Genomic DNA, 14245 nt, shown 5'->3' on the forward strand with positions numbered 1-14245 from the left:
GCTCTGAAAAACGATGTAGCTCTTAGCAGAGCGTAGGAAATGCTATCACTTTTTATGCTACGACTCTGCTCCATGCTCTGTTCTTGTTCAGAGCCGAAGCAATAGCAAAAAAAAAAAAAAAAATTGTCATTGTTAGTAATATATTGAAAAACAAAATCAACGAAACAACCGAAAAGATATTCAGCCAAACAAATGTGTATATAATTATAACAAATAACTTTGAATGCAACAACAACAGCAACAATAAGACAACTGACTAGGATAACGGTACTTACTTCAATGCCTTCCTATTTTGTGATTGTAGTACATATTTACAGTGCAACAGGTTTGTTGTTGTTCGCATAACAAATTTGTAGTGCATTTTATATCCAAGTGAAGTTGTTGTTATATTACAGCAGTATCGTATAAAAATATTTATTTATTCATTGTTTTATTAAATGTTGTTTATTTATTTGTTTTGTAATACACAAGCCAGCGCATTTAATGTTGTATTAGTTGCAGGGTTGCAGTTGTTGTAGATTATTAATTTATTGTTTTTTTAGTTGTTGTTTAAGTGTGAGCGTATAATTGTTGATTTCGTTTTATTGTAATACAAGTGTATGTGGTTTTTAATTATTTTTAACGATTTGGTTTGCGTAATTTGCATTTATAATTATTTTTTTATATTGTTTATTTAAGTTTAGCAATATTTAATTAATATTAAATAAATAGGGAAATATATAATTACATATATACAGTGCAGTTTATTTTGTTAATTAATTCATTTAGTTAAATGGATTTTTTTAAAGGAAATTTAGTGATATGGGATTAAAATTTTTGTTGTTTTTTATAAATAAAAGAGCATTGGAAAGTTGATGTGTGAGGGTAAAGAAAGAGAAAGAAAGAGAAAGAGAGAGAAAAAGAGAGAAAATAATTGTATTTTGGCAGGATGTGATAGGTAATAATAATTTAAATCTATAAAGTGTGGCTATATTTAAATCTTAATTGGTATTTTAATAAATTATTATTATTATTTGAAATTACTGCTTTTCATAAATGAAAAATATCTGTGCATTTGTTGCTATCAAGCTTCTAAATGGTATCACTACAAACTAGAGTATAAGCATTGCATTAAAATAAAGATTTGTGCCAAGTACAAGCGTGTGGATAAAAGAAATTTGAATTTGTTTACATAGAAATACGAAAAATTAATAAAAACCAAGATCCATACCGTAAATAACGCCCTATTGGCGTACATATTTTTCACAACCTGCTCCTCAATGGTGCATTGTCAAATTTGCTCATGAGCTTCTTAAAGTGATGTCTTGGTTAGTGCATTCCTGCATTTACGTACCTGAGATGATGTCACAGTGACTGAAAGGTCGCAGTTTTGCAGATACGACTTCGAAGAAACCGCCGTGATTAACTGATTTGACGACTTCTACGTCTGGCACCCAATCAAGCTTACTAATAATGATAATCACAGCTCTCATCACACGAACAACTAACTGTGATAATGTAAACCAATAAGCGTCAACTCATCTTGGACAATATTTGTTCACATATACGTGAATTGTGATGCTTTCTACTGCTAGATGTTCTATGTAGCAGTTTACTGCGGAGCACAAATCACGGATTCTTTGCTTAGTAAGAGTGTTTGAAAACTGCCGTTTAGTTCACGTTGCCCTACTATCACTGTTGAGTCACATCACAGCTCCTCATTTGTTTAGGCAGGATGCCTAACTTTTCCGCATCTGAATGCGATCCCCCTAATGCAACTCTGCAATTCGATACTCGATACTGGACTTTAACTTATATCCACCCACACCATCACCGTAACATACATGTGCATGAACAACATGTGTCGCCAGCGATCTCCGCCATTTCATACAACTATTCACAAGGTAATATTGTTAAATTGTATAACATTTATCTTCATCAAATAAAACATCCATATTATTACGAGAAATTATCGTCTTTATTTTATTTCTTTTTCCATACGCATATTCCCATTAAGATCGACCCCGGTGCACCCACCTACTCAGGATCAGACGCACCCCGGCCGAACATTTGATCCTTCGAGCCGGATTTCATTACCAAAGGCAAACGGGCATTGGTGCTTTCCAAAGCCTTTTTCTGTTTTTTTTACGCCAACCATTATTGCAGTTCCCTAGATGTGAATACAAAGACGATGGAATTCTCCAAAGACGAGAGCTAATGGTTGCTCTAACGCAGTACTTTCTATATATCATTTTCGATTGTAACAAACGCTGATATAAACGAGGAACATGATATCTCAGCCATGTAATAACGAATGATAAAAACCGTACAGTACTGCTAGACTATCGCCATGGTATTCGGCAATGAGCTACCCTGCTGAGGGCCTAGGTTTATTCAGTTATTCGAAAGTATATCTGCCATGTAAAGCGTCGCAGAAAAATGCATCACTCTTGGTTAATGAAGTTCAGAATTCCCTTTATACTGTGGCTCTCGTCAATTTGCAAGTCAAGTTTCAAATAGTGCATTACTCAGTGAAGGAAATGTAGTTCCAAGTTAGAGGGTTATTCTGACAAATGCTTGTTACACTGGCGTATTAACAATCTATCTTAAGTTTAAAGTAGTCGCATCTCAGCGAAGTCATAAACAAGGCCGCTTCTCTTTTGGTCGGTTAAAAAGGTTGTAACTGAAAAAATAACTCCTTAGATGCGACTTTAATAATGACTTCGCTGAGATGTGACCTTAATTACATAATATCTAAAATACGTCCTTGTTAGCAAAACTTCGAAGTTATAATTTTTCTATTAGGATAAGTCCATATACATAAAAATACTACATGGTAAATATTTTTTAAGTACACTTTTGTGCTTTATTCCATTTTGTATGTCGACTAACTTTTTATAAGAGCTGGATCTTTGGGTGACTTTATTATATAGATTACATTCTTGTTCACAACAAAATACCTAAAAAATAATCTGATGAGAAAAAACAAGATTATGCATTCAAACATGAAATGTGCAGTTGCTTGTGAAAGGCTTGATAACAGATCAAAACTGGTCCACCCTCAGCTGCGCGCGCCAACACTGGCCATACCATAAAATTTTTATATTTAACATCAGCTTTTAAATTCCTTAAATGCTTTTTGAAAAACCCTTAATAAAAATTCAATGAAAAATCTAACAACAAAATCAAACCAACATCACCATAATGAAAAAAATAAAATAAAACTTATATGTTTAAAGCTTTGCTAAGCAACGTAAATAGCTCGAGGCCGTAATCTATGCAAGAGGATAATAAAAACAAGTAAGGAAGGCTAACTTCGGGTGTAAACGAACATTACATACTCAGCTGAGAGCTTTGGAGACAAAACAAGGGAAAATCACCATGTAGGAAAATGAACCTAGGGTAACCCTGGAATGTGTTTGTATGACATGTATATCAAATGACAGGTGTTAATGAGTATTTTAAAAGGGAGTGGGCATTAGTTCTATAGATGGACGCCTTTTCGAGATATCGCAACAAGGGTGGACCAGGGGTGACTCTAGAATGTATTTGTACGATATGAGTATCAAACTAAAGGTATTAATGGAGGTTTTAAAAGGAAGTGGCCCTTAGTTGTATATGTGAAGGCGTTTTCGAGATATCGACCAAAATGTGAACCAGGGTGACCCAGAACATCATTTGTCGGGTACCGCTAATTTATTTATATATGTAATACCACGAACAGTATTCCTGCCTTGATTCCATGGCCTTTTGATATCGCCCTGCAGACCTTTTTCATTTTCTTCTACTTAATATGGTAGGTGTCGCATCCATTTTACAAAATTTTTTCTAAAGTTATATTTTGCGTCCAAAAACCAATCCAATCACCATTTTTCATCCCGTTTTTCGTATTTGTTATAGAATTAAGGCAATTGTTTCATTTTTCGAAATTTTCGATATCGAAAAACTGGGCGTGGTCATAGTCGGATTTCGGCCATTTTTTATACCAATACAAAGTGAGTTCAGATAATTACGTGAACTGAGTTTAGTAAAGATTTTTGCTAAAGTTATCATGTTAACGGCCGAGCGGAAGGACAGACGGTTGACTGTGTATAAAAACTGGGCGTCGCTTCCACCGATTTTGCCCTTTTTCACAGAAAAGAGTTATCGTCCTCCTAGAATCTAAGCCCCTACTAAATTTCACAAGGATTGATAAATTTTTGTTCGACTTATGGCATTAAAAGTATCCTAGACAAATCAAATGAAAAAGGGCGGAGACACGCCCATTTTGAAATTTTCTTTTATTTTTTTATTTTGTTGCACCATATCATTACTGGAGTTGAATGTTGACATAATTTACTTATATACTGTAAAGATATTAAATTTTTTGTTAAAATTTCACTTTAAAAAAATTTTTTTTTAAAGTGGGCGTGGTCGTTCTCCGATTTTGCTAATTTTTATTAAGCGTATATATAGTAATAGGAGTAACGTTCCTGCCAAATTTCATCATGATATCTTCAACGACTGTCAAATTACAGGTTGCAAAACTTCTAAATTACCTTATTTTAAAGGTGGGCGGTGCCACGCCCATTGTCAAAAATTTTAATTATTTTTTATTCTGCGTCAAAAGTTCCACCCACCTACCGAGTTTCATCGCTTTATCCATCTTTGGTAATGAATTATCGCACTTTTCGATTTTTCAAAATTTTCGATATCGAAAAAGTGGGCGTGGTTATAGTCCGATATCGGTCATTTTAAATAGCAATCTGAGATGAGTGCCCAGGAACCAACATACCAAATTTCGTCAAGATACCTCAAAATTTACTCAAGTTATCGTGTTAACGGACGGACGGACATGGCTCAATCAAACTTTTTTTCGACACTGATGATTTTGATATATGGAAGTATATATCTATCTCGATTCCTTTATACCTGTACAACCAACCGTTATCCAATCAAAGTTAATATACTCTGTGAGCTCTGCTCAACAGAGTATAAAAAATGAACTGACAAAATACCAGATGCTTTGCTGCACACATTCATACGTACATATGTGCATACAAAATGCTGCGCAAAAATACATAAGAGGCTGCGTTTTACTGTAAAAACGCCAAAGAGTTGTAATGGGTTTGCACGGAGGCTGGAACAGTTGAGCTTTAGTTTTGTTTGCTAGGCATTGGTGGAGCATGAGAAAATATGTGTATAAAAGAATATGAAATAGGTAATCTATTTTGAATTGCTGAAATCAGAAGCAACTGTATTTCTATGTGTGTGTGTACGTAGCGATACACATTTAACGTTATGAAAATTTACACACACGAGCATAACTGTGAAAGAAGATCTACCCAAACTCATAAATCAGAATATTTTCACAGGGATTGGTGTTTGTGAAGTTTCTTTTAAGATATATTTTATTTAATTCGATTTTACTTTTTATTCGTGTGCACCTTTGTGGACATAAAGTCGATATAACCCTTTCTTTATCCGCTTGGACTGTACGTGCAATATTTTGGCACGAAAAAGCTTAGCATTTGTGTGAGTGTGACTGTAAGAGAATTTCTTTGGCAGATTGTTACTTAATATTACATAAGAGGGAACATTTTATATAATACGAAGCGTTGAATAGCGTCTTTGTTTCGTGATTGCCTATGAAGGGTTCGCAAAACATATGTTTGATTCACAAGATAAACACCGGTTTTTTTAAAATCATTATCCCTGAATAAGATTTCCCCTAACTACGACTTTTCTCTTTTCTTTCAAAAGCTACTCATGCGCTTATTATGTACCTATACTAAACTGTTATCTCTTATTACCCCAAGCATTGGATCAAAGCAGATTAGGACTTTAGTGTTCTCAGATGGGCGTTACATTCCGATGCAAAAAAAAACGATCCACACCGAGCTATTCCATCGGCAATCTCGTCATTAGGCAATATTAGCGTGCCCGGCAGACTTTGTTCTGCTCAAAAGCTGGATTGCCTACATCTAAAAAGGGAGCCTCGCTTCCCTTTGACTCCTCACTCACACTAACTTTTCCACTCCAACTCTTATTTCCAGTTTCTCCATCTCTCGCACCTCAATTTTATAATATGTTGAATTTCTACACAAATACTTATTGAATACATGCATTAAATAATTGCGGAGATAAAGCACTCCTATTCCTTCTTCTTCTCCCCATCCCACCCGTACATTCCGCCAACTGCCACCGGCATTGCCACTCCCACTATCTCTCTCTCTTCATTTATATTTCTATTGCCACTACGACTACAAATCCCACTTGAGCCACGCTCCCACTGCTACTCCCACTTTCTTTCTCGCTCCCGCTACCATACCCTCTACCACTCCTGCATCTACTACAACTCCCACTTCCACTACACTCACACTTTCCACTATCTTATTGGATACACGCTTCAAATAATTGCGGACATAAAGCACTGCTACTGCCACTTCCACTCCAAGTATCTCCCTCTCCCTCCTTCTCCCACTCCCACTCCCACTCTATTTCTCATTCCACTCTCAAACCAATTAACTCATGTGTATATAGAATTTCTAGTAAGAAACGGAATTCTGTAATTTCTATCGAAAAATACCTAAAATGGGAGGGTCATTTATTATGAGCAGAATAGGACCATTACCGGGATACAGTTTCCGTCATAAACTCCATTGGTGGACTGTTGCACATGATGGTTAGCACCTTTGTTCTCATTGCACCTGTGATCGCAGCACAGAAAGCTTGTTGAGCTTTTCCTTGCGTTTTGTTTATGCATCACAACCCGATTGACTTTCACCACTCCAAAAATGGAGTGGTTAAGCCATTACTAAGTTCCCAGAGAGTTTCGAACTCTTTTGTCGTAGAACAGAACCTTTTTAGTTTGGCATACCATGAATGAGACCGTTCATACTAAATATAATGCTAATCTTAAAGATAATGAATAAATGTTTTCATCATAAATTACAGCATCCCTCTAACTTCCTCACATACGAACGCTAAATACATAAAGTTCCATCGCAGATATCCGATAATGGCAAATTCCCATGCGGTTAAGTTGCGCTTGTCGTTGTAGCGAAAGGAACCTAATTATCATTGTATTGTTTCTGTCAACGCCTCTGGCGCTGCTTTGGCACATTAGTAAGTTTTGTCGCATGGTTGAACCCAAACAATTTTCGTAGGATAAAAACGGCTCTATAGCAGCGTTTGTATGTACATATGTGAGGATGTGCGAGTTTTGTTATGAAAGGTACACACCCACTGCACAAACTTACAAATAAAAAGGCAAAATGTTGTAATGAATAGAAATATCCAAATGGGTTTATTGTATTTGTTGTTGAAAATAAGTTTTGGCAAAAGCTGTCGGTGACAATAAATTGCACGGCGCCATTGAGAACACACACGCGATCAAAGTTGGTCCTGCTGTTTTTGCTATCTGCCTTCTCCTCTTGGTTGTTACTCTCTCTTGTATGCAGTTATCTTTAACTTTATTGGTTATATATATATATATTTTTTTTCTTATGCCCTAATTCACGTACTCGTTTGCGTTATGCTTGGCACCGTTTACTTATATAATGAGCATTTTGCTCCGAAAATATTGCAGTGCAACCCAATGAATACGGAATCAAGTGTAATATGTGCAAGGCTAACGTGCAGGCAGCACGGAGGCAGGCTGAAGATCTAAACCACTAAATAGAGTTGCCTTCATGAAAGCGTTTGTTTAAGCCATGGTTTGAGTTTGGCTTTTAGCCAAATGCACATTTATCATGACAGTGAAAACAAAGAAAACAGAAGCACTGCATGGTGCCGGAGCAGCATGGAAATCGAAGGCCAAGTGGGGATGTGCAAAGTTAAAGAATGCGATGAAAGTTTCAAGCGAATGTGGATGAGTTTAAGAATTGTAATATTGTAAGTGAAAGTTCAGACACTCAGCTAAAACCACAAAGAATTTTTGACTTTCTTAAAAAATAAAAAAAAAAATAAATGTAAGACGCGATAACCTCCGAAGAGATCTAAGGCCGAGCTTCTCTTCCAATTTACGTCATGCTCTTCTTGATTTTCCCTACAAATTGGACAGACGGGACCTACATGTTTTATGCCGACTCCGAACGGCATCTGCAAGGCAGATGAGTTTTCACTGAAATATTTTCATGGCAGAAATACACCCGGAGCGCTTGCCAAACACTGCCGAGGGACGACCCCGCTTAGAAAAATTGTCTTCTAATTGAAAAACCTTTTTTCTAAAATTTTGATGTTGCTTAGCCCATCACACTACGGTGACTTTCTTACGATGCCATATAAATGTAGAGGTCTCAAACGGACTGCCATTATCTCAATACATCCTATCAAAAAATACGCTACTTTCGTCTGGTAAAGGCAGCAACAAATTGCGAAAATTCTGAATGAGGCTGTAGCTTCTTTTTCCATAATATTGGAACAAGGTTCCCTCATATTTTCACAAATTTGTTATGAAGACAAAGCTCTTTGGCGTAGGTTTAACTTGGTTTTTCATGTTACACCTCTCAAAGGTGTAGCTTGCCTTAACTCGCTGCTAATCAAACATCAAAATAAAGTTCAGTTCACTATCTGAAAACATGTGACTTACGGTCGAGATGTCTTCATAAGGAAATAATCCCAAGATCTCCAAAAAAATTGTTCCATTTCCATTTTTTTTTATTTTTTAAAGAGTATACATTTGTAATGTCCTTTTACACACAAACTCATTGTTCTGCTTAAAAGGTAAACTCTTCGATGCCAAATAATTTTTTCTTCAGTAATAAACCGCTTTGCCTACTTTTCTGGCATCCAGTATGACCGAACCAGTTTCTTATGAAATAAATTATGCCCGGTTATCAATTGCAAATGTTGAATGCGAGCTCTACATTACATTAATTTAGATAAATTCTAATTTAAAAATATTTTAATGTGATGTTCAACTAAAGGATGTAGTGGTTTAATGTTTATGGAAAATTGCGGATTTTTTTTTTCATTTAAAGCGTTGGCAGAATTAGGACAAATAAAGTTATGAATGGAAAGAGTATGAAAATAACTCTTTGTTAAAGAAGGATCATTTTTAAAGCTTTATGTAAAGAGAAGGATCAAATTAATTTTTGATATAATCGTTAGTTGGATAGGTTTTAAAATATTGGCAACAGTAGAACTGGAAAGCAATCAAAAGGAAAAGTGAATTCGATTATCTCCTTATAGACAAGACAAATGATATATTTTCCACTCAAAGTTTGTGTGTGGTAAGAGCACATTTTTTTTAATTTCTTAGCATAATTTATGACTTGTAAAGCGGCAGAGTAACTCGTAAGAGAAGGAATGCAGACTTCACTCAAAAACTAAGGCTCCTTCCTGCAGCGTCTCTTTGAGCACGGGTCCAAAGTGCAGTTACAGCGAGCATTGCTGTAAAGGAAAAAAGATATGGATGCATTTCGGGATGTTAGTTGATAATAATAACATCGGACATGTTCCAAAACCAAAGCAAATTCCCGTAAGAAAAATGGTACCAGGTCACTGATGATCAGAGCGTGTTTTGATATTTCGTGATTTATAAACCCTAAAGTGAGCGACGTTGAAGCAGGCGAGGCTCTGGCAATCCCAAGCTCCTTATAGAATTAGGAGGTATGGGACGGAATGTTCTAGAATGTTCATATTGAATCGTTTAAATATGGTCGTGCTAGTACATTAATGGTGTTTTTTTCTGGAATATATCAGATCTATGTACGCAACATACTTACTGTAACACTAAATTTACTTTTAGCCATAAGCTTTGCCTTGACCGCAGCCATAACTACAACCCTGACTATACTTGTAGAAAAACTTAACGGTGCACTTATTCATATTCGGCCCAATTCTCGTTTACCATCATTATTATCATCATAGCTCTCTGGGTTTTCCATTTACTCTTCTTATTTTCCATTTACTTTCCTTCTTATCTGCACCCCATTCCCTGCCCATCTTCTTTCGCTTCTTTTCCTTTCTTCTTTCCCCTTCCTGTCCCTTCTTGTTGTTCAGTCTATGTAAGGCCTTTACTGATCGGCCAGTTCAACATAATTTAATCTTCCCCTCCCCCTCTCCCCTCTTCCTCTCCCTATTCCTTACTCGTTCCCTCTTCCACCACTTCCACGTCCCTTCCGCTTCAGTTTCCCCTTTTCGGTCCTATTTTCTCCATCCCTCCGTTTTTCCTTTCTTTTTTCCTTCTCGTCCACTCCCTGAGATTTTCTGTCCCCTCATATCAACTCAGTCATGAGTTACTCATACTTCTTTGTATTCACACAGTCCCTGCATCCACATAAAACGAAAGTACCGAGAAATAACTTTTTACTAGAGCTCTTTCATTATATGACTAGTCGATTATTCGAGTAGTCAATTATCATTAAACGACTAGTTGTTCTCATTCAATTAGGTACAAATTCGACTAATCAAATAGTTTAGTTTTGTAATTTTCAATGAGTTCTGGGATGCGCTAAGACATTGTGGAACTATTGTAAGCCATCTGTAGCTCACATATTTTGTACTTTGATTATATGGAATTCGGAAGAACTAGAAAAAAATTCCATAACTAGCTACGTATCCGGAAACTCATCTTGCAGAAAAAAATTAATTTGATTAATGTTTATCACGAAAAATATAATTTATGAAACCGTCAGTATTCAGTGGAGCTTAACTCAATACTATGATACCAACAATAGCGCTTGAAAATTTGCACGATAATTTGCAACATCTGACAGCACTACTGCCAGTACAGGCCCTTTCCATTTCTTCTGCTCCTTTAATATGATTTAAAGAAAATATTTTACTATTGCTGTTTGTTATGAGCGCTCTCCAAGAAAAATTCTTTTCCTTCTTTCAAATATTTGCTTAATATAAATGCACATTTAGATGAAAATAAACTATGCAAAAATATTCCCAAATGTGTTAGCCAGCAAGTGTTGAGCAGAGGCATTAGGTTGAGCTACAAAAAAGCTCTTATAAAAATGTCATTGAGAACTTCTGTAGCAATTATGTTTTAAGCATATTTAAAATGTTTGTTTTAATCTTCTGAGGCGCCTACTTTGATAGTGCAAAAGTATTCTTTTATATTTAAAAAATACAAATGCAAATTTGGTTGTTCTCATTTAGACCAAAAAACCCATTCAAAGCACATTCCTTCAGGAGGTTAGATTAAATAAATACAAAATACATTTGTTTAAGTTTATTTGAATATGCATAAGTGAAACAAACAACTAAGACGACAAGCAAATACCGGCTGCTTTTGCATGAATAATCAGAATAAAATTTACTTTTCATTTAAATTCATTTTAAATCCTAGCGCCACTTCTCTACTTGAGATTTTGTAATTTGCTTACGCTTTACTAAAAATTTTTATTTTTACAATTTTTATATGACTTTTAATATTTAATTATCATGCTTAAGAAGTTTTGCATGCCTTCATACAATGTATTTATCCTGTAGGAAATATGTCTAGCTCAAACCTAACGCGCTTGTGGTGCATTTGGAACCCCTACTAGTTCGTCTTTAATCCCTTTCACATGCTTTCAGCTGGCGAATTTAACATGGCGATCTCCTAGGCGGTGGAACTTATGTCTCCTGCATTACCCTTTGTTGTAGTTCCGAACTTACTCGATATTTTCACTTTAGAACTGGTTGGTTTATTGGTACTTTTTCGATAATTCTCAACTGGTGGATAAATTTTGTTGATATTATTTTGTCTTTTCCGAGCCAAAGCGAAATTCTACGAGTTGCTTCTAATACGATTTTTATTCTCATTTTCGTTTCGATAGTTCCAAATCACTCCATAAATATCTACATTGAAAATATTGTGACGAATATTAGCATCACTAAGCTGTTAGTAAATAATCACGCAACAACAGCCACTCTTATGTACGTGTACACATTAAAGCGAGTCACACTGGTGTACATGAACACATAAATCTTCATTAATACACATACACATGCATATGACTATGAGAAACGCATAAACTGCAAATATACATGTATATCGCTGGTAACCAAGCAGGAGATTCTAGAAGGTGAAACGTCTACACCCTTGAAGAAATATCTTGACAAGGCAACAGAGAGTATAAAAGCAGCGCAAGCTGAGAAATGACTAATCAGTATGATTTAAACACGCTATCAGTTGCGAAGTGAAGCATAATTGTACTACTCCCAAAGCAGTCTAATAAAGACCATTTTGCAATACAGAATATTGGAGTAATTTATTCGACAGTTTAGCGATTCGAACGTTAGCGGAAGGTTTCAAGTAAGCGGCATTTCACTAAATTCGTTTCAATATTAACTCGTTTTCAAAGATGGTTCTCACCCAGACAAATATTCTAAATATTTTAGTTGTATTGTAGGCCTTCCGCTGCTCTCTAAAAGAATATCCATGAATCGGTCTAACACCGGCTACGCGATACAAAGTATTTCAGCCCAGAAATCTTTTCATCAGTGTGCGTGCACAGGCAATAAGTATCTCTGAATTGCACTCTGAGAGCGAGAATTGACTAAAACATAAGCCGCTTGTCACTGTCCTAAAGTACGCTTTTGAGTTTTTGCCAAAAAATGTCCTTGGTGTAATCTCTTTTCTGCCAATTTGCTTATCTATATGCTATGGAGTTCACGTAAGGGAAAAGCTTTTAAGTGTAGAGAAGGAGGGCATACTCATGAACTACATACAGTGAAATCCACAAACAGGCGTCGGCCCTTTATGCCAGGAATCGCCCGGTGAATCCAGTACTCAAAGTACCCAAAACTTGCTGAAGAGGAACGCACACTCCCCAGGGAAACGCGAGTCACTCTAGGTCAACTTCGATCTGGATACTGTAACAGGTTAAACTCTTACCTATCCAGAATCAACCACGACATAAAAAATGCATGCCCTGCTTGCAATGTGTCTCCACACGACACCAACCATCTCTTTAATTGTAATGTGGAACCAACGCCTCTAACACTCGTCAAATTATGGTCCACCCCTGCAAGTTTCATTCGACTCCCGTTAGAGGATATTGATGGCAATTTGTGATCGGTCGCACCATTGGATGGGGCGAACCACTGCTACAACAACAACAGGGCATACTCATATTCGAAAATCCTTAAGGCAAGTATTGTTTTTGTATATATTTATCAAATATATGTTTAATATGGAATATAAAAACCCACATTGTCGATCTTGGAACTAGAGAAAATCTAGTTGCTGTAGAACTAGTGCTTATTTGGTACTTTAGGTCTAGTTCTGAAACAGATATTTGTGTCTATAGTTACCGACTTCCCTACATCGTTTGAGGGTACTTGTAAACACAAACCAAAAGTCATCTCGTCCTCTTGGCAAACTCTGTGTCTTCTGTGTTTGCCTTCAGTCAAAAACCATAATTTTTGCTCCTCTTCCAATGCATGACAATTACAAAGGTTGACAACTGGCGACATGTACACATAATTAAAGGTCGTCGTCTAATATAATGTAAAAATGTTTATGTAGTACATCTCAAGATTGCTATGCAGCCGAGAATGTAAGATAATTATTTGCATAGATTAGTTCGTATGTTTATGTGATTTTGTTTGGGACAAGAAAATGGTGTTATTGGGTGTGTTTTTGTGACTGCCTCTTTGTGCTTGTCACTTGTTGAGCGACATCTAACAAGGGAATATGCAAGCAATTTAGGTTTGATATTGTGTTAAATTTGTGCGTGCTAAAGAATTTAATTATAATTACCCTTTAGAATGAAGATGAAAACAAATAAAATATGAGTTGGCGTAAATATTGTGCGTGAAAAATGTGCGATGAAAATGAGCTTAAGACATTTTTTCCACACTGCTACCTCAGAGGGATTGAGAAAACTCTTCTGAATAATGTGTCTCGTGCCATAAGGTTGAATTAGGCAGTTCTGAAAGGCCCTCACTGCTTCAATGGTAATGTATCGATATAGCACAACCACCGGACCAAAGTCCTGCTTGTATGAATGAAATATAATGCTCCGTCCAAAATTCTTTTCTTATCGGAACCCACCTATATAAGTAGATGAGTAGGCCGCCCCCACTCCTCTGGAAAGGCCAGGTGGAAAACGATATCTATTCCCATTAGGGTTATTCCGGTCAATTTTAATAAATTTTAATATTTTGTTTTTAGGCTATTTGACCTATTGTGGGTTCCAGTAAGAAATAAAAATTTGGTAATTATTCCACTGTTGCGGCCCTACGTTTCGCTAGCCGTCCTAGCTTCTTCAGGGGCGAAGTCTATTTATTTTCAACAATAAAACATAAGAAATAATTAAATTAGTTTTTTTTGTCACAATTT

The 14245-nt window shown here is 36.1% G+C and overlaps 1 protein-coding gene across 7 annotated transcripts in view; it reads right to left on the reverse strand.

Moving 5' to 3' along the window:
* Cbp53E (Calbindin 53E) overlaps positions 1-14245 on the reverse strand; it is a 262990-nt gene that overhangs the window by 42398 nt on the left and 206347 nt on the right. For 6 of the 7 annotated variants that reach the window (XM_067770606.1, XM_067770604.1, XM_067770608.1 and 3 more), the window contains exon 9: positions 276-287. The exons of the other annotated variant lie outside the window; for it this stretch is intronic. In XM_067770606.1, coding sequence (XP_067626707.1) covers positions 276-287 — 12 coding nt within the window. The remainder of the gene's footprint in view (positions 1-275; positions 288-14245) is intronic. 7 annotated transcript variants of the gene reach the window in all.

This window comes from Eurosta solidaginis, chromosome 3 (genome assembly GCF_040869045.1).
Source record: "Eurosta solidaginis isolate ZX-2024a chromosome 3, ASM4086904v1, whole genome shotgun sequence".
NCBI classification, from domain to species: domain Eukaryota; kingdom Metazoa; phylum Arthropoda; class Insecta; order Diptera; family Tephritidae; genus Eurosta; species Eurosta solidaginis.